This window comes from Vanellus vanellus (genome assembly GCF_965231255.1).
Source record: "Vanellus vanellus genome assembly, chromosome: 12".
In the NCBI taxonomy this organism is placed as follows: domain Eukaryota; kingdom Metazoa; phylum Chordata; class Aves; order Charadriiformes; family Charadriidae; genus Vanellus; species Vanellus vanellus.
Window position 1 is genome coordinate 23,566,668 of NC_138917.1, and position 23,440 is coordinate 23,590,107.

Consider the following 23,440-nt stretch of genomic DNA (forward strand, 5'->3'; position numbering starts at 1 on the left):
ATCCTGGGGTTAATGGATTCTGTAACCTCCTATGTTTTGGTTATTTTTAAAAATCAGTCATTGGCAGTCAGCTGGAGAGCGCTTTATTAGCGAACATCCCCGGAGAGCAGACACTCTAACACTTGATATCTTTTTGGCTTAGAGGATATGGCAAGGACACAAAGCTCCTCACTGCACCTTGGAAAATGAGAGAACAGCAATGACGCAGCCTAAAATGTGCTGTGCAGCATCTCACTGACCAGTGGCACAGGGGTTCCCTCGTCCCAGGTCTGCCCTGTACTGCTGCCACCACAGTCAGGGAGCAGGGCAGGTCACCTGCTGCACGTGTAGCTGAGTTTTATTCTTCATATAAAGTAATACTACAATATCAACATTAAGTATTAACAAGTTTGAATGCATTTTACAATTTTTTAACGATGTTTGAAAGCAAAGGGCTGTATTCTTGACTAATGTGACACCACCTGAGAGATGAAAATCAACATTATTAACATCATGCCTTACATAAATATCCATATATCAGGGCAAATGCCTTTCCTTTAGAGCATTGCAGATCCTTTTTCCCTTTTAGGTCGATATATGTTCCTGTTCTATGTGGAAATCCACGTTATAACTTGTGTGCCATCAACATTTAACTTTTTAATATTTTTTAATAGAATAATCAGTGATCTATATGGTAAATATGTATCTGAAGAATGTATAAATACATAATACACCTCTATACCTATATGTGCAAATAGTATTAACACATATTAATGGTGTTTTATTGGCTAAAGTATAAAAGTATAACGAATTCAGCTACGCCTAAAGAAGATACAACTGTTCATTTGAAAATCAAATCAACATTTCAAAATCAATCAGACAACAAGGGTAACCAAAATGAATTTCTGAGAACGTGTTGTCTCACCTTTTTTTTTTTAAACCTCCTACCAGAAGTGGTTTTTCCCAATGTGAAGTACATCAGGCTTCTGAATGACTTCAGCGCTAGTCAATAGCTGGACACACACTCATTTTTGTCTAGCTGCCGACTCCTTGTCATCTGTTAGTGATACCAAGATGTCTAGCTTTTTTTAGCTAATCATGCTGGAAAAGGAGCTCCCATTATAGAAAATCCAGCAAAGTCTAAAAATGTAAACTTCATTTAGAGATTCCTGGCACCTTTTTTCACAGATCTACCTCCTTGTATGGGGATGCTAAGGGAAGCAAGAAACACTGGTTAAAATAGTATTAGGTGCAGGATTATACACTCAGCCGAAACAGGAAGGATGTGCTATTTTGGGATCTTGTCCATATATTACTTGCATATATCAAGTGTCTATTTCTGAAGAAATAGTAGTGAAAGCAAAAGTTAATTCTTACTCCTAAAGTGAACAATGTATATTAGCTGCAGTCATTTATACCACAACAGGTATGAAGTCATCGTCACCATGTCAGTAACGCTTACTGTTTTCTCCACAACGTAAATAACAATACTAATTGTGAGATACACAAGGTATATGATTTTTTGTTTTTTGCTTTTGCCGAGCATATGTGACCCACTGAACCTGACTTGCCAAATTCTACGACATCAGTCACGCTAGAGATCTGTCAAACTAGACCTGTATCAGCTAATCAGCATTCTTGTTTGAAAACTGATTTACAGTTCTTAATAAACCTAAACCATGTCACCTAGCAGTCTTATTCCGAACAAAGCAGCAGTATGCTCTTTTTGCAAGAGGGGAAAGACACCTTACCACTCATCTCAGTAATACTGCCAGTCTCCAAAGCGCAGCAATTCTGCAAGGCAATTGAGGCAGGAGCGAAAGTACCAATTAAAAAAAAAAAAAAAGAGCCAGATGAAATGATTTGCCACTTATAGGAGAAACAGGCAATAAAAATAATCTTTCCCTCTTGGTTCAATTCCACTCCTTCAGCACAGTTGAATATAATCTAATATAAATGTGCCTTTTCCAGAGGAACTGTTCTTATAGAGAAATTTACCTCGGCTTGATTTAAAGTATCCATTTGCAGCCCAAGCACCACGGGAAGCTTTTAAATATGACATTAATATAAAAGATGACAAATAAAAACGGTTCAGATATAAATAAGTTCACAGACCAAAAGAGGGCAAGGTACTAAGAGTAAATTGCAAAGCAATATGGGTCTATGGTGTGTAATGAAATAATTTTGGAATTAAGAGCACGAGAAACAGGGAGCCCTTAAGGGAACAAGGCTAACTAAGATAGCTTTGCTCTCTGCTCATGCTCCTCAGCCCCTTTTCCAGGCATGAATGAGGAGGGATGTCCTGCGGTGATGGCATGTGTGCAATTTGTGTGGTGTGTGCAATTTGCTATTTTAAGTAGAAAAGGCCTCATTAAGTGAATTTGATAACGGTAAACACATCTACCCAGGACCTATAATACAGAAATCATAGTACATTAAACACAGCATCACGTTCACTGAGTACTATCAACCCAAACCTTGCCCGTATACAAAAGTTGTAACACTTTTTATTTATCATGAACTACACCAATAGTATTCTCCTAGCATGATTGCTGTTACACAAGACTAAAGATACACGTGTACAAGTATTAATGATACAAGCAGAGGAATATAAGAAATAGCATAAAACCCATTTTATATATGGTTTCACCGGAAAAGCAAATGGAGGTATTGGGCCTTTGAGCTTTAAACTCTGGAATTCCAGGGAATTCCCCTGACACATCTCTGGATCGCACAGGAATTGCCTGGGTGATTTTTTGAACGTTCTTTTGAGAGAGACACTGCCCATGCTCAGGCAACTTAGGGCAACTAAGATGATTAAGGGATTGGAGCATCTGCCTTATGAGGAAAGGCTGAGAGCGCTGGGACTCGTTAGCCTGGAGAAGAGAAGGCTGAGGGGAGACCTTATTATGGCATACAAGTATCTAAAGGGTGGGTTGAAGGAGGATGGAGCCAGGCTCTTTTCAATGGTTCCCAGTGACAGGACGAGGGGCAATGGGCACAAGTTAGTACACAGGAATTTCTGTTCAAATACACGGAAAAACTTCTTTACAGTGAGGGTGACAGAGCACTGGCACAGGCTGCCCAGGGAGGGGGGGGAGTCCCCTTCTCTGGAGATTTTCAAGACCCGCCTGGATGCAGTCCTGAGTAATGTGCTCTGGGCAATCCTGCTTTAGCAGGGGAGTGGGACTAGATGCTCTCTAGAGGTCCCTTCCAATTCTGAAATTTCCATGATTCCATGATAATGACCTGCGCATGTACACCAGCCACCTTCTGCTTGGGAGTCATGCAGCCGTGTAAGTGTGGCAATGAATCATGGAATAACTTGGAAGACATTGGGCTCGGTGTCCTACCCAAAGCAGGGAAAACTTTGAAGTTAAAGCCAGTCTGAGCCAAGGGGTGACATTAGCTTGAGCTCAGTGCTGTGTAATGCAGGATTAACTGGAACTGGTGCACGTCTGGCAGGCTTCGGGCACGGTTGGAACAGGCACGTAGCTGTCTGCACCTCACTGTGTTGATATGCCTGCTATCTGCTAAGAATACACTAAAGGGTTTTGCCATTTTCTGCTCCTTAATTAAACAGGGAAAGATCTTTGCATTGGCCTTAAAAAAAAAAAAGAAAAAAGAAAAAAAAGCCAAGGGACAGAAAGGGGTCTTTTAACACAAGGTGCATGTTCTAAGGTACGAGACGCTAACGCTGCATCAAACTGCCAATGTGGAAAACAACTTTACCGGCCTTCGTTAGACCCTGTGATATCCAGGCGCAAACAAAACACATTGAAAGATGTAATTAAAAGGTTAAATGCTGCAAAACTGCAAGGAAGCAAACAAGGCAAGATACTGCAAACTTGCCAGGATTAGAAGAGTGGTAAACACCACCTAGTATTTCAGCAGAAACATGGGAGCAGGAAAAGCCTTCAGACAAGGGGAAAACGCCAATAATATCAAACCACAACACTGGGAAGGGTGTTGCCCTGTGCGGGGCTGGGCAGGGTAGAAGAAATTGAGCTAAAGCTAAGGAAAAAGCTAGGTAAATTGCAGACAGAAAGTAGCTGTCAGACCCTCACTGTAAGACTAATAGCTGAAGAAAACAACAAATGGTAAAAGCCACTCCTCACAGCCCTCAGACAAGAGAGCATTAGATACCTTTCCTGCACAATCCACTCTGGATCATGCCAAAGCATAGCGTTGGGGCAAGAAAAATAACTAAACACACCAGGGTGCAATGTCAAGATGCACTTTGCACTGTTAAAAGTAAACATGCGCTTGGGTGGATGCTGTAAGGGAAACACTGATGTCAGACAACGTCCTCTCACTTCATTTGCCTGACATCATCATTGACTATGCTCTCAGAGAACCTGTTGGTGGATACAGCACCTGGCTCAGCTTTCATACAACGGAAGGTCTGGATTTTGTTGGCATTAGATTCACTGTACGTGCACAGCTTGAAAGGCCAGCAGCAACAAAGGAAATCAGATGCAACCTAGCTGAGAAAATGCACGTATAACGAGAATCTCAGCTCCTTTGAATCACATCTGCACATTAAGGCACACAACCACAAGTCAATTCTCATGTCTTGACAGTGGTGTGCATAGTAGTGGGGTAAAAACATGGTAGAATCATGAAATCATAGAATTGTCTAAGTTGGAAGAGACCTTTAAGATCATCAAGTCCAACCACCAACCTAACACTGCCAAAACCATGTCCCTCATCACCACGTCTGCCTGTCTGCTAAATCCCTCCAGGGATGGCGACTCCACCACTGCCCTTGGCAGCCTCTTCCAGTGCTTGACAACACTTTCGGTGAAGAAATTTTCCCTAATATCCAATCTAAACCTCCCCTGGCGCAACTTGAGGCTGTTTCCTCTTGTCCCATCGCCTGTTCTTGGGAGAAGAGACCGACCTCCCCCTCGCTACACCCTCCTTTCAGGGAGCTGTAGAGAGCGAGGAGGTCTCCCCTCAGCCTCCTTTTCTTCAGGCTGAACACCCCCAGGTCCCCGAGACCCCTCACCAGCTCTGTTGCCCTTCTCTGGACATGCTCCAGCACCTCAATGTCTTTCGTGTCGTGAGACTGAACACAGCACTCCAGGCATGGCCTCACCAGTGCTGAGTACAGGGGAATGATCACTTCCCTAGTCCTGCTCACCACACTAGTAGTGGGGTAAAAAAGCCACCGGTGGCAGCTGCTTCCCCAAGATTAACAAGACTCATTCACTGGAGATCTACAGCTCTCCAAGGCAAACGGCAAAGCTTCAGTGCCAGTTATTTCTGTCTTCACATTGGGGTGTAAAAGCTGGAAATACCTTAAGAGTCAGGACAAATGTGTAAGGGCTCTTATCCAGGCCACCTATAAATTAGTCCTGCTAGTGACCAGTGTTTCACGCTGCAATGGGGACAGCAGGTGATGGTGGCTTACCCAGGGAAGGCAGCCACGTAAGAAGTCAGTGTCTGGCAGCCCCACAGAGCAGGCAGTCCGAATGTAGTCCTAGATGCCTTCAAAGCTAGGCCCTAGGCAGAATCCTAGCTATTAACACTCTTTCACAAATACCATGGAATTTAACAATCTGAAGGGTGTGCAAAGACCACCGTGCAAACAGCAGAGATGGCAGAGCTGTGCTCATACCCTATACATGCTGGATAGACCAGAAAAGGTTTCAGATCCAGAAAAAGGCAATGAATGAATCACAAGAGATAAATCCCACTAAAGTCAATATGAATGTTGCAGCCCATTAATTTCAGCAGGAAGTTTGGAGATTAAATTGGTTGTTGAGTCTGGGCCCAGGTCCACTTAAAATAATACAAATGATTGGGAGGGCAATCAACCACCATAAAGGTCACTAAGGCTTAGAGGTGGAGCAGCAGAAGATCCCTTACCCCTCCTGAGCAGCAGCTTTGTTCATAAATTACCATGTAATGGGTGCAGACCCACAGAGAATGGTGCCAGCAGCTGGGGAAAGGCTGAGAGGCTTTGCACAGGGAAAATGACGTGACTGCAGTGGGTAGACTAAAAATAGGGAAAAAGAAAATAACATACTTGGTTCCCTCAGGTATGGGATGGTTCTTCTTGCACAAGTGTTTGGAGAAGGGACATGGCTGCTAAAAAGTGCTGGAATTTTTCCCTCCCGCTCTAAGAAATGCTGTTTCTTCTTCTCAGCCCAGACTCTGTGTGTTCTTTGTTCACTTGTGTCACCACAAGTCACTGCATGAAGCCAGCTGTGAATGTGGGGCATGTGCTCCAGCCAGTACAGCCTACTACCGCCCAGCTCATGCACGGCAGTTTAAAGTCTTGTTCCTTAGGATCCTCACGATGCATACAATACTGCCGTATCAGCACATTTTGATCCCCAAACCACCAAAAGTTACACTTCTAGGAGACAATAGCCCAAAAAGAAGCCAGGGGAGAGATGGAAATGAAATACTCTCCAGCTAGGGAATTAAGTTCCAGGGCAGATTTTAAGAAACACTGCAAAAATACTCTTCTCCAAAAAAGCCTTCCTAGTGCAAAGATACCTCTTCAAGCCCTTTTGATTCACTGCCCCCATGTCAAAACTGACGAAACACCGTACACAAAGTAACGATTCTTACAAGAGATGCTAAGCAGAGACTCCATGAAATCCACTGGTTTTGATACTGGTATTTTGCATGAAGTCGTTTCGGTAATGCTACCATGAAGGGCAATGAATGGTATTTGACAGTATTTGGAAGGGAACAGAACTGACATGCTTCATTTCCTGACCTCCTTTGTTTTCTGTTGCAAGGTGTACTCTCTAAGAAACATGCATCAGGCTAGCCGTCCACCAAAAAGCTCACAGAGTGACCTTACTGCTAATTTCAAGATGTATTCTGTAGGCAGAAATAAATAAACCAGACTAGAACATTACCTCCAGCAACGACATGAAGTATAATATGCTTAAAGAAAATAAACTGGCATTATTTGCTTACGTTTATAAGCTTCACTGATTCATGTATATTTGGTAAAATCCACTGAAACAAAAAAAAAATAGAGAGCAATTAAGGTACAGTTTTGATCAGAAGGCCCTGTAAAGTCACTCATTATTCTGGGTCTGCTACGATGAGAAAACACAGCTGCAGCCCCTGCCGCAGGCGAGCCCACGCAGACTAACGAGATACTGGCACTGGGAAACAGCCAGCAGATAACCCATGGGTGACTCTTTCCCGTCGTACCAAGGGTGGCTGTAAAGCCTTCACCATTGAAACTCCCTTGTGTAAGCGGGACAGGCTAGTGGCAGCAAGACAAAGTCCTCCAGCCTTCTCTACCCAGGACAGAAAGGCACAAAACCCATCCGTTGGGATGTATTAAGAGGAGAGTATCCATGGCACATCCTCTTGTGTGAAAAGGGCTGCATCTGAGGTGAGCAGCTTGCAGGGATAGCTATTTTAAGTGCTTTGTTACAGCAAGGGCTTTATGAGAACTACATCATACTTATACTGGCATGAAAAAGATACTTTATACCCCTCAAAATCTTTGAAAAAATATTCCTTTACTGTTCGCAGCTGCCCACACTGCTGGCAGAAAGGGTTCTGGAGAAATTCTGCAGGGGATCCTGAACAAGCCGAGTGACAGCTTCTGGGAGACTGTCACGGGAAGTACAGGAAATAATTATTTGTATTAACGCAGCTACAAAGCTTCTCTTCTGTAGATCCCAAAGTACCTTAAAAAGTTACAGCCTTTCACAGAGAAGAGAAAACTTAGACCCAGAGATGCAAAGGGTCATCTAGCAGGCCATAAAATGAGACAGGCAGCAGCCCTGACCCCAGTGTCTTCCCTGTCCTTTCTTTACACCGAGTAGCCACTGGAATCGTCATCTGTGGGGTAGCTGCTGTGTTTAAGGAGATGAGGATAAGTATGGACATGATAAGTGAGCCATTTCTATGGTACAATTTTATGGTACAAAAGCATTAAGGTAGTTGCAGAGGTGGTTAGGAGAATAAAGTGGTGCAGCCCAGCCATAACTTTCCTATAATGTTAGATGCATCCCAGCTGTCCTTTTATGTGACACCTGAATCCCTGGGTTTTAACATTAAACAAAAACCCGATACCTGTTGAAATAGCACCAGCATGAGATGAAAGAGAAATATCTGCAAAGAAAACAAGAAGAGACTTCAAAGCCCTTCACTGATTCCCTCACGCTAAAGTCACCATGCCCTGAGGCATCACTCCATATCTCCATCTATTTTGTGTTTAGATACCACAACCACCACAATATCTTCAAGTGTAATTAACCGATGCTGAAATTGCTTATGCTGCAGCCATCCTGTGAAGGTCTCGGAGGCTGGCACGCATCCCAGCACATTACTCGCTCAAACACAAGATGTCAACATTTTAGTGCAAGGACTCTTCTCACTGTCCGTGTTTCAGAGCACTCACCATGCAAGTTGCCTGCACTGACAACAGACCACGTTCAGCCTTGCCTGGCTGGGCCAATGGATCTGTGATGAGCGGCTAGACCATGGGGCTTAATGTGGTCTGGTTCATTGGCAGAAGGAGAAAGAGTTCCACACACTTCACATCACCTCTATGAAATTGCCAGATCCTTCAAAATCTCCTTTAAAGGTTAATCCATGATGATCAAATAGTAACTTCCATTCAAATATCCAAAAAAAAGGAGAGAGGGATTAGAAAGGACTGTGTGAAATCCCCACAATTAGCAAAATACCACTGTGTGATGTCTGAAATTTTCATTATTTCACAGCATAATTGCATCACGGTTGGACTTAGACACAAGGAAAGCAAATGCAGACAGTTCTGGTGATTGCTGCATTTTTAGCAGAGTGTACACAAGAGTTTTTAGGACATTTGTTTACTCCTCCAGGGCCCTGCAGAGTCAAGAAAATAGTTTTGTAATATCAGAAATAGCGTCCCGCTTTTTGTCAAACATCAGGAGAAATATGCCTGTGCTATAAGGCAATGTTTGACACACGATTGTAATGTCAGCATCCGAGGGAGCAACGTCAACCTTGGTATGAAACTCATGGCTCAATACAAGAAGTGTTACTATCCAAGGAGAGTCTCAGAAGTTGACAGGTTTAAGTACAGTGTAATTTTCTCACCACTTCCAGGAGCCTCTTAATGATATAGCTGTGCCTGCAGAGTGAATTTCTTGGGAAATTCAGGTGGTAGCAAGGTGTGGGGGCTAGAAGAAAGTAGTACAAGTCTGGGAGGAAAGAAGGGAAATAACACACCATTTTCTTGTATAAAGTCTAGTGAAAAAACGGTCTGCTCCAACATTCAGATCCCAGCTTGTTCTGTGGAATTCTGGGAGCTATATCAGCGCATATCTTGTCATCGTTTCACTAGCTGTAGCTGGGAGATAGGTGGGAGTCATCGTATTGTTGAAACCCATGTAGATATACCAATCTTAAGCAGAGCCTCAGGCTTTATGAAGACCATTCCCAGCCCATGGGGCAAGTACATCCTCTTGTGACTGCACAGAACCATGACCAGCACATCACTGAATCCCTACTGTAAGTTAACCTCATGTATAAAGAACAGGGACTTTAAGCTTCCTTTCAGAACTAATTATGTGGTAGTAAACAGAATGAGATGCAACTGATGCCAAGGGCAGGACTGCAACACATGGGATGACACTGAATGACACGGATAGAGAAAACAGTATGTACACTGTATTGACATAGGGTGATTGCTGGCTTGGTGAAGTCAATGAGAAAGTTCTTGATATTAAAGGTGGGACAGTGAAGAACTTGTTCTCTATTTTTGCATATCCTAGGTGCCCATGCACTCATCAAATTTATAACCTTGATCTCTAAGAACAAAGCTGAAAGAGCCTTGTAAGCCCAAATCGTACTGCATGGCAGATGAAATTCACTGCATTTGTAAATCGGACTGCCCAACTGCTGCCTTGTCACATTTCATTCAAAACGTTTTGCAACGCGTAAGGGTATAGTGCCCCAAAGCTGCATGCTAAAAAGCCGATATGGTGTTTGTTCAGCGGAATTTAGCAGACCCAGCACTCAACTCTCGTAAATGAGAGGGGAACTGGGATCCAATCAAAGAGAGATTCAAAGGCAAACACATCCTCTTAGCAGGGTCTTATCTCTGCACCGGTAGATTAAGAGCACTCTCGCACAGCTGTACAGCGTGCAGGCGCTATTGCTAGTCCTCTACAAAACAGACTGGCTTGTGTGTTGACTGGCATCACACGTGAAACTCACGATGAAGAGCTTGGGGATTTTTAATAACAGATATCTAATGTTAGACTATTGTTTAGGAACCTAAACTAATACCCTGACTTTCAGAACACGAGAAGTTCCACACTACCCAAGGAGTCCAAGTGAAGGGATTTTTCAAAGATATTTTATCAGCCACCAAAAAGAGATGATACAAAAACACATTTGAAAATGTTTCCAGGAACTTCATGTGCGCCAGAATACTCACTAGCCACCAACACTTGTCATTTTATAAAAATGTTTGCCATTTGGCATTTTTTTTCAATGCCTCCATTGCCTAGTGAAAGACACATACACACAAAAAAGACCAGACAGGAGGAATCAGCAGTGCTTTTTATATCCGAAGTGCTGTCAACTATACAACATCAAGCTTGAAGATGGCAATCTTAGGTCACTTCTAAAAACAGTAATTTCCAACAAAGGTTTGATTTTGAAAGAATAATATCACATCTAAGAGATTATGAAAGAAATAGTTGTTCCTTTGGCAGAAGCAGAAACTACCTGCTTGCTAGCATATCTCTGCAACTTGATGTAGCATTTGTTATAAAAATCCTACTCTGCTGACGGAGAAGAGGTAACTGCTGTAAAAGGATGACTAGTTAGTTACCTTTTGCTTTCAGGTTCACTGGGTACGTGATCTGCTCTGACTTTCCTCTTTTATTCTTCCTGGAGCCATGGCTGGAATGTTCTGCTGCGAACAAAAAGCATAAAAGGGATCATAGCGATCAGGTGAATCCGAGGCCACAACCAACGCTATGTAACCAGGAATGGCTGATACTGCACCAGTCAACTTCTCGTGAAGTCAAGGTGATGGTATGAGCAGGAATATTTTATCCCCTTCTGCTTTTGCTTTGCTCCCTGGGCAAACCGCGTCAGGGATCTCATCCTTTCCCTCCATCTTCTGAGATTCAATGGACCCTTCCACCACCCCAGACTCTGAGCACCTGCAGTCTCTAACTGGTGTACCTTCTTAACCCACCTGGTAATTAGGACAACGCTGCTGTCCTCTTCTTGCAAATGGGGCACAAAGGAACTGACAAACTGTTCCACAAATTCTTAATTGTGTTTAATTGTCTTTTGGCATTTGACTCTTCCTCATCACCACTTCTTCCCTCTAAGGTTTCAAAAAAATCTCCCCTTTGAGATTATGTGCCTCCCAAAATTCTAGTAGTATAACCAGAAAGCAGGATTTTCTTGCAAGATCGTATATTACATTAAAAAAGATTCATATGTTTTAAGAAGGGGAGAAGAGAGAGGTTAAAAAGCAGAATAAATAAGACTTTGACTACAAAGAAGCATGCAGCGTGGTATTAAAAAAAAGCCCAGCATCAGCTTAACACTACTTTCAAATTTGCCAAACGCAGAGAGGAACTGAAATAATTTTAGCCATTATCCCCCATTAAGGCTACACCTTCATAGCAAAAAAGGCATATTTTTACACTGAATTAGTTATGCAGCTTGAATCAGGCACTTCGTGCAGGCACTTTACCCAGTCTTTACTTATGTGACCCCCTGTCTGTCTTCCACAGAGCCTCTGCTCCACTCACTCCACAAAACAGAGATGCAGAGGAACTTACTCTGACTCACCAGATCGGATGAGTTGTATTAGTTCCAAGTAAAGAGCACAGAATGAATCAAAGTGCCTTTTTCAAGCAGAAGAGCTCTGTCAGACAGAACAGTGGGAACAAACAATGCTCAGGAGAAAACAGAGCCTGAAGATTGGGCAGGAATATTATTAAGTTAATAAGAAAAGCAAACAGAGAGGTTTAGAGGAGAGAGGGGAAGGAATTTATGCATTAACTTGCCCCATCGTTTGTCCATTTGTAGCCACTTGGACCACAGTCCTCCTCCCCTCAAAGTCAATAGTAAAACCTCCCTTTGATGCACTAATGCAGGGTCTGGCACTGCATATCAATTTATGCCTTGAAATGTGCAAGTTAATTAAGCCTTCCAGTCTTGGTGAGGCATGAGATGTCTACATGGCCCAAAGGCTCTCTATCGGTAGAATAGGGAAACTGAAAAAGAGAGAACTGACTTTCTCCAAGTCACAAACTACATTCTTGGCAGACCTGGGAGAGGTTCAGAACGCTGTAGGGTGAAGAAATCCCAGTTCGGAGCTCAGCCCATGCATAAACAGATCACAGTTTTTAATGTCTGCTGCCAGTCATACTGACAGAAGGGTTCTGGGATCTGCTGATTTTGTGTCCTGGCAGTTCTTCTGATAGACTTTGCGCTCCCCTCCCTGTGCCATCGATTCATCTGGTAGTAGAATAGTTTCAGGGTAATGATGAGATACACAAACAAGGTCAGCAACCCTCCCAACTAAGAGAAAGGAGAGAAAAAACATTAAAGTGAAGCAGGAGCTAATGCACCAAGTTATCATAGCTTCCCAAGTGCAGACAGTGCAAGAAACTCCTCTATGTTTGCTAATGAGAGAGCAGATATCTCTGTTTATACAGCCTGCCATCTACAAATCATTCTCATCTAAAATGAGATGCAACGACACTCAGCTGTGCAGGTATAATTTTATTTTATACATACTTCGAACTCAACTCAGCCCAGTTGTGTGTCAACATAGATACAGCGTCTGCCATGACGAGTCCCCCTAGACCTGAAAGGATGGGAGCAGTCAGCCTCCTCCCAGTCTGAATTCGTTCAGCAGTGAGATACAGGGACCTTAACAGGAAACACACTCTGCACTGGAAAGGACAACTGGGACACGTTGTCAGCTAGGACATCAGTAACACCACCGAAAAGCAATCATTTGGCAATATGTGAACCCATAGGTGCCAGAAGAGCTATCATCTGCCACTGTACTTAGAATAGGAAGTAACTGTGGTGGGGTTTGTTTGTATTTTTTAATAGCAGCCAGTATAGATAGTTAAAACCATAGAACACAGCAGAAAAAAACCCAAAACCTCACTCTAATACCTTTCTCTCTGCCCAGCTATCACTGTACAATTTAGATGGTGCCATTAAATCTTTACTTGCACACAGCAAGCCCTACACCACAGCCCGTATCAAAACAGGGACACTCGGAGAAAAGTGACTTCATTCACCACCATTTATTATTCCACTTGACTGAATGGCAGCCACATGCCTGTTGCTCTCATCCCTCTGTTGTGTGGACACACATACACACAAAGAAACCACAAGATGTTCTTAGTCTATTCTTAAGTAGCCCATCCTGGACATAGAAACACAAGAGGACATTAATAGTGCAGACGATAGGAGAAAGAAGCCCATTTGCTGCAACTTTCTGAAGTTTCCAGTGATTTATGAGTTGTTTCAGCAGATGGAGCCATTGCAGTATACACCATGAATTGTGAACTAGGCCATTTCGGCGTGTTCAAAGGGAAAAAAAAGCTTCTGCCTGCTATGAGGATATCTTCAAAAGAATCCTTGGCTGTATCCAGGCAAATATATGTCATCCAGGCAACTACACGGTCTTTTAGCAAATGGATTACCTTGCCCCGAATCTTCTAGGACTGATTTTTAGATCTATAGGATCATTAGTAATTATACATCAGTACCAAAACCTAAGTTTTAACATGCATTTGAAAACTGGCAGGTGTCCAAGTCATGCCCACTCAGTAATTCTGGTACACACAGACCAGCCTTTGCCATGATAATCAGCCAGTTCCCCTTACTGGTGCCGAAATCCAATTTTTTAAAGGTCAGATGTCACTGCCATGGAAATGGCATTCAGCAGCAATTGCTGAATTGTTACGTTGCAGGATACCCCTGGCTGATTGAGTGAGGCTTTCAGAACATTTACACACACACATATTGAGGAAAGTAATACAAATAAGAATACAACAGTTCAAGTTTCCAGAAATACATTCATTTACGAGTATGACACTTTAAAGGTTCTAGGAAGGTAACTATGATCATAAACTTAGGCATAAAACAGCGAGCAATTCATGGTACAATTAGAATTTGAGATAAATGGATTAATAATCCCCTGCTCAAGCATCTAATTAAGAAGAAGCTGCATTCATCAAAGGCTTCTGTTGACATTATACATTACGGAAGGGAAATTGGGATTTAATATCTCCTTGGTGTGCAAACTCATTACCATTTTCCCTGATGGAGTCTACACACATATATAAGGGGCAGAGATTATTACACTTAATATAGAAAGACAGAACGCCTTCAAGAATTGACCCCTTACGTTTTGCATGTTTCATAAGACCTGCTCATAAGCTACACAAGACTTACTTTGCAAGGCTGCCCCATAAACTTTTAAATGCTTTGTAATTCTGAGTGTTAAAGATAGCACAGCAGCTCTTCTCCAGTGACAATCACATCAGTTCTGGGATGTGTTGTCATTGTATTGCTGGGCTGATGGTAAATCAGGGTAACACTCCTAGCCCAAAACGAATCTCTCACCTGGAGTTATGGTTTTCACCCTACAGACCACCACAGCAGGGAACGTTACAGTGAAAGCACGTTAAAAGGCTGCAGCACCAAGCCTATGCTTTCATCACCACGAACCTACGCAGGACATGAATGGTATGTTATTACATTATCCAGGGACAGCTTGGCCTTATGAGTAACATGCTGTAAATCAAGGTGAATTTGGTGAAATTGAGAGCTCACAGAAGGGCTGGACAGAGACCAAAGTCAGGCCTGCAAGGAATTCCTGCCATGCATCTCCACTAAAGGCTGGAGGTCTAGCTTCTAATGTATCATTCAGTCCCAGGCACCAAATCAAAGCCTTCTCATCGCGCTAACTCCTGTGGTAGCTTTGGATTGAAACAGCTATTGAAATTGAGGCCACAAAACCCTTCTCATTGGGGAATAAATCTAAATTTAGACCCTAATCTTCAAATGAACACATGAGGCTGATCTACTTCACTGCATTACTAATGTTCTTTACAAATATATGATGTCTTGAAGGCATTTCGTTTCCCTCAGTGTATATGTGGCAAAGAGTCAGATTAAAAGGATGGATTCTGCTAGAAATACCCATGATAATACAGCAAGCACAACTAATACAGAATCAGTTTGCCCACCCTTTTTTAAATACCTTTCTACAAAAATTGTAGGAAGCCCAAGCAAAACAGAAGCTGAAAAGAAGGAAATAATAAAACATCAAGAAGTAACGGTATGATACACTGGTGTGAAGACACAGGTATGTCTGCTCAGAGGCTGGGTTAAGCTGAACTTGCTAGCAGCAATGGCAAACCAAAACTTCTTTGGCAATCATCAGTCAGGCTGCTGCCCAGTTAGGAGCTGCATTTATGGAGCTGAAGCTTCTGAGCCCATGGGCTCAGAAGAAGTTACTTAGAACTGACACAGTGAAATGATGAGACAGCAAATAAGACAAAGCATATTCATAACCAGCTGCTAAACCATCTTCCTGGGGAAATCAGACCTCTCTCGTAAGGAACCTTCTGCGGATGAAGTAGCTTGCAATGGCATCAGGTGAAAAAACTGGGCAGAGAATCTATATGAATCTACAGTTTTAAGCTGCTCCTGTAGAGTTGTCCGTGTAGTCCAGGAGTGGCTCTTCAAACTTTTTAGCACCAGCCTGCTGAATTAGGGAAGGGAATCAATTCTGTCTCTCTGACGTCTTGGGAAGCTGGTTTTCCATGAGACACTGAGTCTGAAACCTAAATGCTAATATAAATTCGCTGGTTTTAACGGTGTCATGCCTTATCAGCTTTGCAGAAATAGCTAACTTTTTTGGTGTGGATAGTCAGAGTGTTTTGGTGTGGACAGTCAGATCAGAATGTGCCATTACCTCATAACTAATTATTCAGAAGGAAACTGAGTATTTTAAAGTAGAGGAACATTCTGCAGTAAAAATCTAACCTCATGCAGGGAAACAAGACAAGCAATGTTTATTAGGAACAGGAGCTAAGGGCCTATTTTCTAGCACTTGTGATGAGTTGAACTCAGCCAGCAGCCAAACACCCACTCAGCCTCTTGCTCTCTCACCTCTCCTGCAGGATGGGGAGAAAACAGAAGGAAGGAAAAAAGACTCATGCATCAAGTTTAATAGCGAAAGCAAAAGCAAAAAGAGGAATTCATTCACTACCTCCCATTGGCAGGCAGATATCCAGTCACTGCCTGGGAAGCACGGTCTCAGCATGCGTAACCATTGCTTAGGAAGACAAACACGAACCATGAATGCACCCCCTTCCACCTCCTTTCCCTGAGCTTTTATTGCTGAGCACAGTATCATACGGTATGGCATATCGCTTTGGTCGGCTGTTCCAGCCATGCGCCTTCCCCATCTCTTGCCCAGCTCCAGCCCACTCACTGGAGGAAGGAGCAGAGAAAGCCTTGCTGCTGCGCAAGCACTATTCAGCAATAGCCAAAACACTGGTGCGCTACCAACATTGTTTTAGTCACAAATGGAAAGCAGAGCACAATACAGGCTACTATGGAGAAAGTTAACTCCATCCCAGCCAGACACAGTACAATGCTCCATAATAAAATTATTCCTGATGTTTAAAGCCAAGGTAGGCTTGAATGCAAAGGATGTTATAAACAACCTGCTGCATTTTAAGCAATTGCATTAGACCTTTATCTTCAAGGTGTGAGTCACGCATTTCACATCACTAACATTTTAGAAATGCTAACCATCTCTGTGTTTCCATCCTTTGTGGAAAAGGGGCAACAAACTGCTGTGTGCACCAATAAGTCCCCAACACCAGACATTCTGACATTGGCCCAAACTGTCTCTGCTGAGACACACCAGCAGGTTTCACCTGGTTGAGATTTTAATCTCCTTCATTTGCTGCTGTTTGGAACAATGATTTCTACCACATGAACAAAGCTCATCCCTACAGGAAACCAATAAGCCATAGCTACAGAGCCACGAAGTCTCTCTTTGGTACCTTGTGTCTTATTGATAATCACCTCCTAAGAGAGTTGGGCATCTAAGAAATGTTGCAGAGCTGAGCTTTGATCTGTGGAATGAGCTCGTTGGAAACCACAAACCCCACCACGTTCCACCTGAAGTAAAAACAACTGTCATCCAGTCTGACATCTCTACTAGAAAGCCATAGAAGTGTGGGCATTTAGAAATGAAGCACAGAAACAACTCCATACCGCATACCAGTCTCACAAAGGACATAAGCGAAAGGCTAAAATGTATATGACAGATTACTTAAGGCACTCAGAGGCTCCAGGATGGAGACTATTAGTCAAAAGAGAAGAAAAGCAACGCATTTGCATTGAAGCAGCAATCAAAGAAGGTTTCAATCTCTTTAAGGACTGCTAATTGTAATATTGAAACATGCTATCGACAAATAAAAGCATCAGTGGTGAACGGAGGTAACTGCACTTTCTGTAGTGGATTTATGTCTATTTATGCCATGGAGATATTTGGCTCTGAAATTCTGTGAGAAGGAGATAGATTTTTGAACTCCGTATTTTGAAAATAAGGCCTAAAACTATGACTCATCTCAATGAGATTACTCTGGGTTTGCCAACCTTCCCACTGAATGTGCTTTTCTGTTATTTTACTAGCTCTGCTTGTAAATACAGGATTATAAGAAAATTAGAAAATCAAAAGATAGGCAGTCTCTCCCAGAAGAGGTTAAAAGCCTGCCAAAAATCCACATCTGGGTTTGTGTGATAAAGCCTGCCACTGAGTACAAGCCACAGAGTCCAGAGAAAATATATCTGCTTTTAAAATACCTCATAGGGTTTTGTCACTTTTGAATGTAACATTCCTGGATATTTACCTGACGACACTTGCACACTGCTGGTTTACCAGCAATGAGATCTATCGCTGGCCACTTACAGGGGCATTTCGTGAAAACCAAGATAAACTTTATAGGATCAAAGAGTAGTCCATGCCTGAAAGTCAAAAGCTGTCAGATTTGAGGATACACTGTGACAGGATGTTCTCAGAACTACAGAGCCACTCAACGATGCAAGCTGCCTGTCTTGTCTCTTCTCCGCATTCCCCCACACCGTAAATCACTGGACTTCTTCCAGACGGGATGTTCAACATGAACTGCATCATCCCCTTAATCCTTTGACTCCAAGGGTTCATTTCTCAAACTCTCCCCACACGCTTCGCAAGGTCCCACAGCCCGGGATCACTTGCCTGGTCTGGCGAGTGATAGTGAGGAGAACGGGAGGATCCTCAGAAAATGCTGCTGCTATCAGCCCACCTCTTAGACGGTTTCCTCTCATCCACAGTAGATACTTCTCTATCTCCCAAAGATGCCAGGAATGCAAGCAATTAACTCTGGTTTTGCTCTGCTCCTCGTGGACCCCCTAGTTGTTACTATACTAATAGTCTTTCCTACCAGGGCACAGAATGTTTGGTGTGCTAATTCTGACTATAATCGCATTATACTAGCCCAATTCTCAGTATGTATTCAGTGTAATGTGACATCTCTGTAGCATATTTTACACTGAAGGATGAAAGAGACCTTTTCACAAGCTACGAACAAGATTCTCTGCTTTTTGACACACAGGTGCTGTTAGATTGCACTTCCCGTATGTGATCAGAAAAGAAACAGTTTGGATCTTTTCCTATTCTAGAATGCCTCAAAAACGTGGGACAGCCTGACCAGATATCCACAGTCCAGAAATGAAAAGCAGCAGCCAAGAGGCAATCACATTTAAGGTATTCAGAGATTTTGCTGGCCAAAGACAGCAAGCCATAGGCCAAAAGGAGCATTCACACACTGACAAAGCAAATGGAGATTCTGTTTCTATGAATCCTGGAATATCAGCATTCTGCTCATCCAACGCTGACGGATTAGTTCAAAGAGCACAGGCAGTGGAAAACATGAAATGCAGATGACTGCCATCCTCTTCAGCTAGTGATCCTGGGTCACTGGTATCAACAACATGGCAGATAAGGGGGGGGTGGGGGGTGGAGGAAAGCCAGATACAAGAAATCTGAATGAAGGCAGGGAAGAAATCGGTAGCATTCATGTTTTGGTAACTTACTGATCACCTATTAATTAACTATTAATTGGTAACTTACACATAAGTGAGTTGATATGAAGCTGCTCTCCCTGCAATTCAGAATTCAAGCTCTTACTCTAGAACTTGAGAAACAAGTAATGTTGCCTTTCTTTTCAGCAACTCATTCACTCAATAAAACTCTACAGACTAATGTAAATAAGAGCGAGAACCTAGAATGAAGAAAAAAAAATTACCATGATATAAAGAGAAAAACATTAAAAATATCTGTAGTTAGGTATTACAACTGCTTATTTGAGTCTGAAAGACAAAGAATAATCTTTTCTTTTCTTTACAGGGATAAAATTTGCAAATTTTAGGTTGCTTTTACTGGAAATGTCCTGGATAGCTCAGAAAAAAAGCCCAATATCAGCTAGAAAGTAAAGCTTATACAGCACCCCACCCCCATATCTTCCTTTCAAACAGGTCATCAGTTTGTAGTTTTCATGTAATTTCTTAAAAATCAAAATGCTTTCTTCTGTGCACAAAGATTGATTCATTAGATGCTTTTTTTTGTCTGGGCATTGAGCAGCCTTTTGCTGAATGGAGTTGGAGCACATGCAACTTAACTTGAAGAGCATCATTTCCAACAATACCCTAAGATATTTACTGTGAATGGTGAGACATAAGAAAAAACGAAATTGCTGATGTTTAATATTTTATACTGTGGAAAGGATTAATTGCTTTGCTCAGCAGCTTAAGTACTTTACAAGTAGGAAAGGGTCTCCCTCTCAAGAACACTACTTTTCTTTCATCCATCTCATGTGAATGGGTGTGAATGAAATAAAAAAACACGTGCGTTTTCTACTCACATCATCACAGTCACCCCAAGACACCAAAAGTTTGAGAAATCTCACCCTTTTTGAATTTACTGCAGATATACAATTCTGCAAAGTAATCAGCAATTTCCTTAATTTCTTGCCAAAGGCAGTTATCATAATTACCATTTTCCCACACTTCTAAACCAAAACAATTAGTCAATTGCCATCTAGGGAACTCCAAATGCAAGAAACACCAACAATTTTGGCAGTATTCCCATCTAAGTCATAAAAAGATTTAGCAACATGGCACCACTCCTTAAAACAAGAAACCTTCATCACATGCCTGCTGCTGATTTAACTGTGACTTTCCACTTCCAGCAAAACTACACAAGGGTGAAACATGCCTTGGAAATTGCTGAATTCACTCCTGCGTAATAACAGAGATAAACACAGTGAATGACAGCTGGGAAAAAAATATTGCAGAAAATATTCTAGAAATGCTTCTATTTTCACTTTGGTTGTCAAAAATGCTGTTTGCAATACCTCCTATAGCATCTGGTTTATCTTATCACTTCAATACTCCTTTTTAGTAGGTGCCTAAAAAAATTTTTAAATTCATTCTACAAGCTGGCCAGAGTCCCTGCTTGACATAGCTGCCTTGTGGCTAAGAGACCCTTGGCTAGAAGCTGGAAGCCAGAACACCCTTCCTGTTGGATGCCTGGTTACCCTAAATCCCTTCGCTGCTTCTGCGGCTCTTCTCCTGTCTGCAAAATGTGTCACAATCCTCTTCCCTTCCTTCACGGGGAAAGGAATGATACTTTGAGATGTAAATACAAATGTGGTGTATCGTTAATACGGTTGCTGAATTGCTCACATTTGCAGATAAACTAACAGGAAAGTGATTACCTCCTTGGTTTAATGACTGACTTGTACTGCTACCCCCTTTCCTTCAAAAAATAAAGTTGTACTGGACTGCAGAATCTGTCTCTTGGAGAGCAGTATTTATTCATATGACGTCGCACTTAACTCTTATGATAATCCTACTGAAGCCAATTGGCTTACTTGAGTTCTGTGCCCGTATTTGCACAACAAAGGGGTTTGCCAAAGCTTGTATCAAAGATACAGTATGGCATTACTTCCAAATAAGAACTCCCACTGCTGCAGGCAAGTTAGCTGATTAGGAAATGCAAATTTGTTGAGTGAAAGTTCCAGGAGGGAAAGGAATGATTTAAGTAGCATCAGAAAGCCTGATGATGTGGGTGAAGGGTAGGTGCTGCAGCGTGTTGGTTTCTATCAGCAGAACACCATGAACCAGAAAACTCCACTCTCAGAAGTGTGCACACCACAGGCCTGAGTTTCAGTCGTGCACTCAAGATCCTTTGGCCAGGATTAGACAGTGTGATTCTGGCTCCACCGGAGTCAGTTGTCTCATCTAGGTATCTTAAAGCAGCAAAAAACCCTGGCAGCATTTCTTGATAAGAAACACAAATAAGAAAAGCAAGTTATACTATAATCCTTTACGGTAATTGAGATTCTACATGAGTGGGGACAAAGGCTCAATATCAACCTTAGTTTGTGCGGTGGTTTAGTCCAATCCATAGAGAATGATGATTCCTCTCTCACTTTGACCTTAAAAAGTAAGGTATGGAGAGGTCAAAGGTAGCGGTACTTGCTGCTCTGATCAACATCCTGCAACTTTTTCAGTTGTCTTACTTTATGTATTTAATGTTATTTAAATTACCCGTGTTGGCAATTATGAGCTGACTCTGTCATAACATCACATATACGTGCTGTCATGACACATCTCAGCAACCGTGCAATACACACAGACACCAGCCTGCTCTGATCAAATGAAAGGCCCTAGAAGAAGCAAGTGACATAATTTCACTTCCCTGAATTTATCTGAGATATCAAATTGGCTGAATTTTGTGGTATTGAAGATTTAAGAGTACACAGATGGGAAGTAACAGCTGTCCCTTGATTTCTAAGTTTTCATTCTTTCCCATACTTTGCAATACTCTCAATTTATCTACCATACCTGAAAGTAATTTGGGTTGTACCCATCACAGCTCAAACTTACTTATGTAATATTTTGCTCTGACATTACTCAGTTTTTTGGTAAATGCCTTCGCCTACTGCCTCTTTTGCTCCACCACCACCTTCTCTCACCATCTCTTTCCCTCTCTTCTTCGCACACACTTTTGCTCCTTGCTCTGGTTATTGAGATATTCTGTTATTCTTTGTCTCTGTTAAGCTACAAGGACTGATTCCCCTCTCATACTTCTGCTAGTGTAGCTCCATGTGACAAAGAATTTTGACTTTACCCAAATGCAAGAGGAGAATGAAGTCTCCAGTTTACAAATCCTCCAAGTACAAACAGGCTGTTACGACACAGGACATTCCTTTTCTTTCAGGAAGGTCTTAAAATCATATTTACGAAAATATATTATAGTTTAGGATGCTGGGCTCATTATGCATATTTTTATACTAAGATTCACACACAAATGTTTAAGAATACCTGCCTAATACCTTTCTCAGGATGAGAAGGCAAATATACTACAAAAAGGGATGATGTAATTTTGCCAACCAAACCCATCATTCTTTAAAATTCTCACAAAAGAACACTTCTTCACCTGATTTTGCAGTAAGTGTAAACATCTTTCCCTTTGTGTTCTTTCAGCATTGTGCAGTACCTTTGGCTTTCTGCACCTCTGGGCCTTATTTTCAGTACCACACACTACAGGCTGAGGCATCTTGGGACACAGGTAAAAACAGTGCTTCTCTTTCTTCTTTTTCCAGATGTCTTACTTCTGCACCCTGGAAAAAGAGCATATTCCATTTGCATAGTTCTCTGTTCTTGCTCACAGTGCAAGCTTTCGTATTTAGCATATAGATGTTGTTTCCTAAACCTGATTAAGCAGGGAACATTTTTACTAATCCAATCCAGCAAATTATAATTTTATCAGAACAGCCCTTTAGAAAGAGCTTTTAGAAATTGCTCTGTAACTCATTTGGAATAGGTACACAGATAGAAGGGTTTCTTTCTCAAACAGAAAGACTTCATCTCTCATTAAAACCCCGCAAAACCAACACAGGACAATAGTTAGCAATGTTAACTCTAATATAATGTCTGTTTTCTGTACCATAGGTAAAAATTCAGTCTTACAAGATTTACATTAAGTCTCTTTTAAGTACTTTTTATATTAAGTGTCTTTTCAGGAGCATGCATTTCCCTTACAGCCACTGTCAGGATTTAACATACCTGACTAATGGGAAAAGGGGACATTCTAAAATCAGCAGTGTGCAGGCGTCACGTTGCCAAACGCACGTGCACACATTTATTCTGCTCCTGGGGTCTCTATTTCTGATCCTTGTCTTACGAATTAATGGCATTTAGATTTTCGCAAATCCAGCATGCCACAGTTCACAAAAAGCTTGCAATTTCTTTGTTGGTTGGATTTTTATGGCATATACTGCCATGGTACCAAAACAATGTGTGACAGAAGTACATCATCCTAAGGTCTCAGCCTCCACTGCCTGTGCTTTAT

General features: G+C 42.0%; 1 protein-coding gene across 2 annotated transcripts in view; it reads right to left on the bottom strand.

Annotated features, from left to right (window-relative positions):
- The window catches only part of LOC309676617 (diacylglycerol O-acyltransferase 1-like), a 30,554-nt gene that overhangs the window by 5,969 nt on the left and 1,145 nt on the right, over positions 1 to 23,440 (bottom strand). The window contains exons 2-3 of one of the 2 annotated variants that reach the window (XM_082489209.1): positions 22,586 to 22,709; positions 1,731 to 1,773 (exon numbers count right to left, since the gene is read on the bottom strand). In XM_082489209.1, coding sequence (XP_082345335.1) covers positions 1,731 to 1,773; positions 22,586 to 22,645 — 103 coding nt within the window. In that variant the 5' untranslated portion in view covers positions 22,646 to 22,709. Of the gene's footprint in view, positions 1 to 1,730; positions 1,774 to 10,795; positions 10,880 to 22,525; positions 22,710 to 23,440 lie in introns of those variants that run through there. The other variant, XM_082489208.1, reaches the window with a different exon arrangement.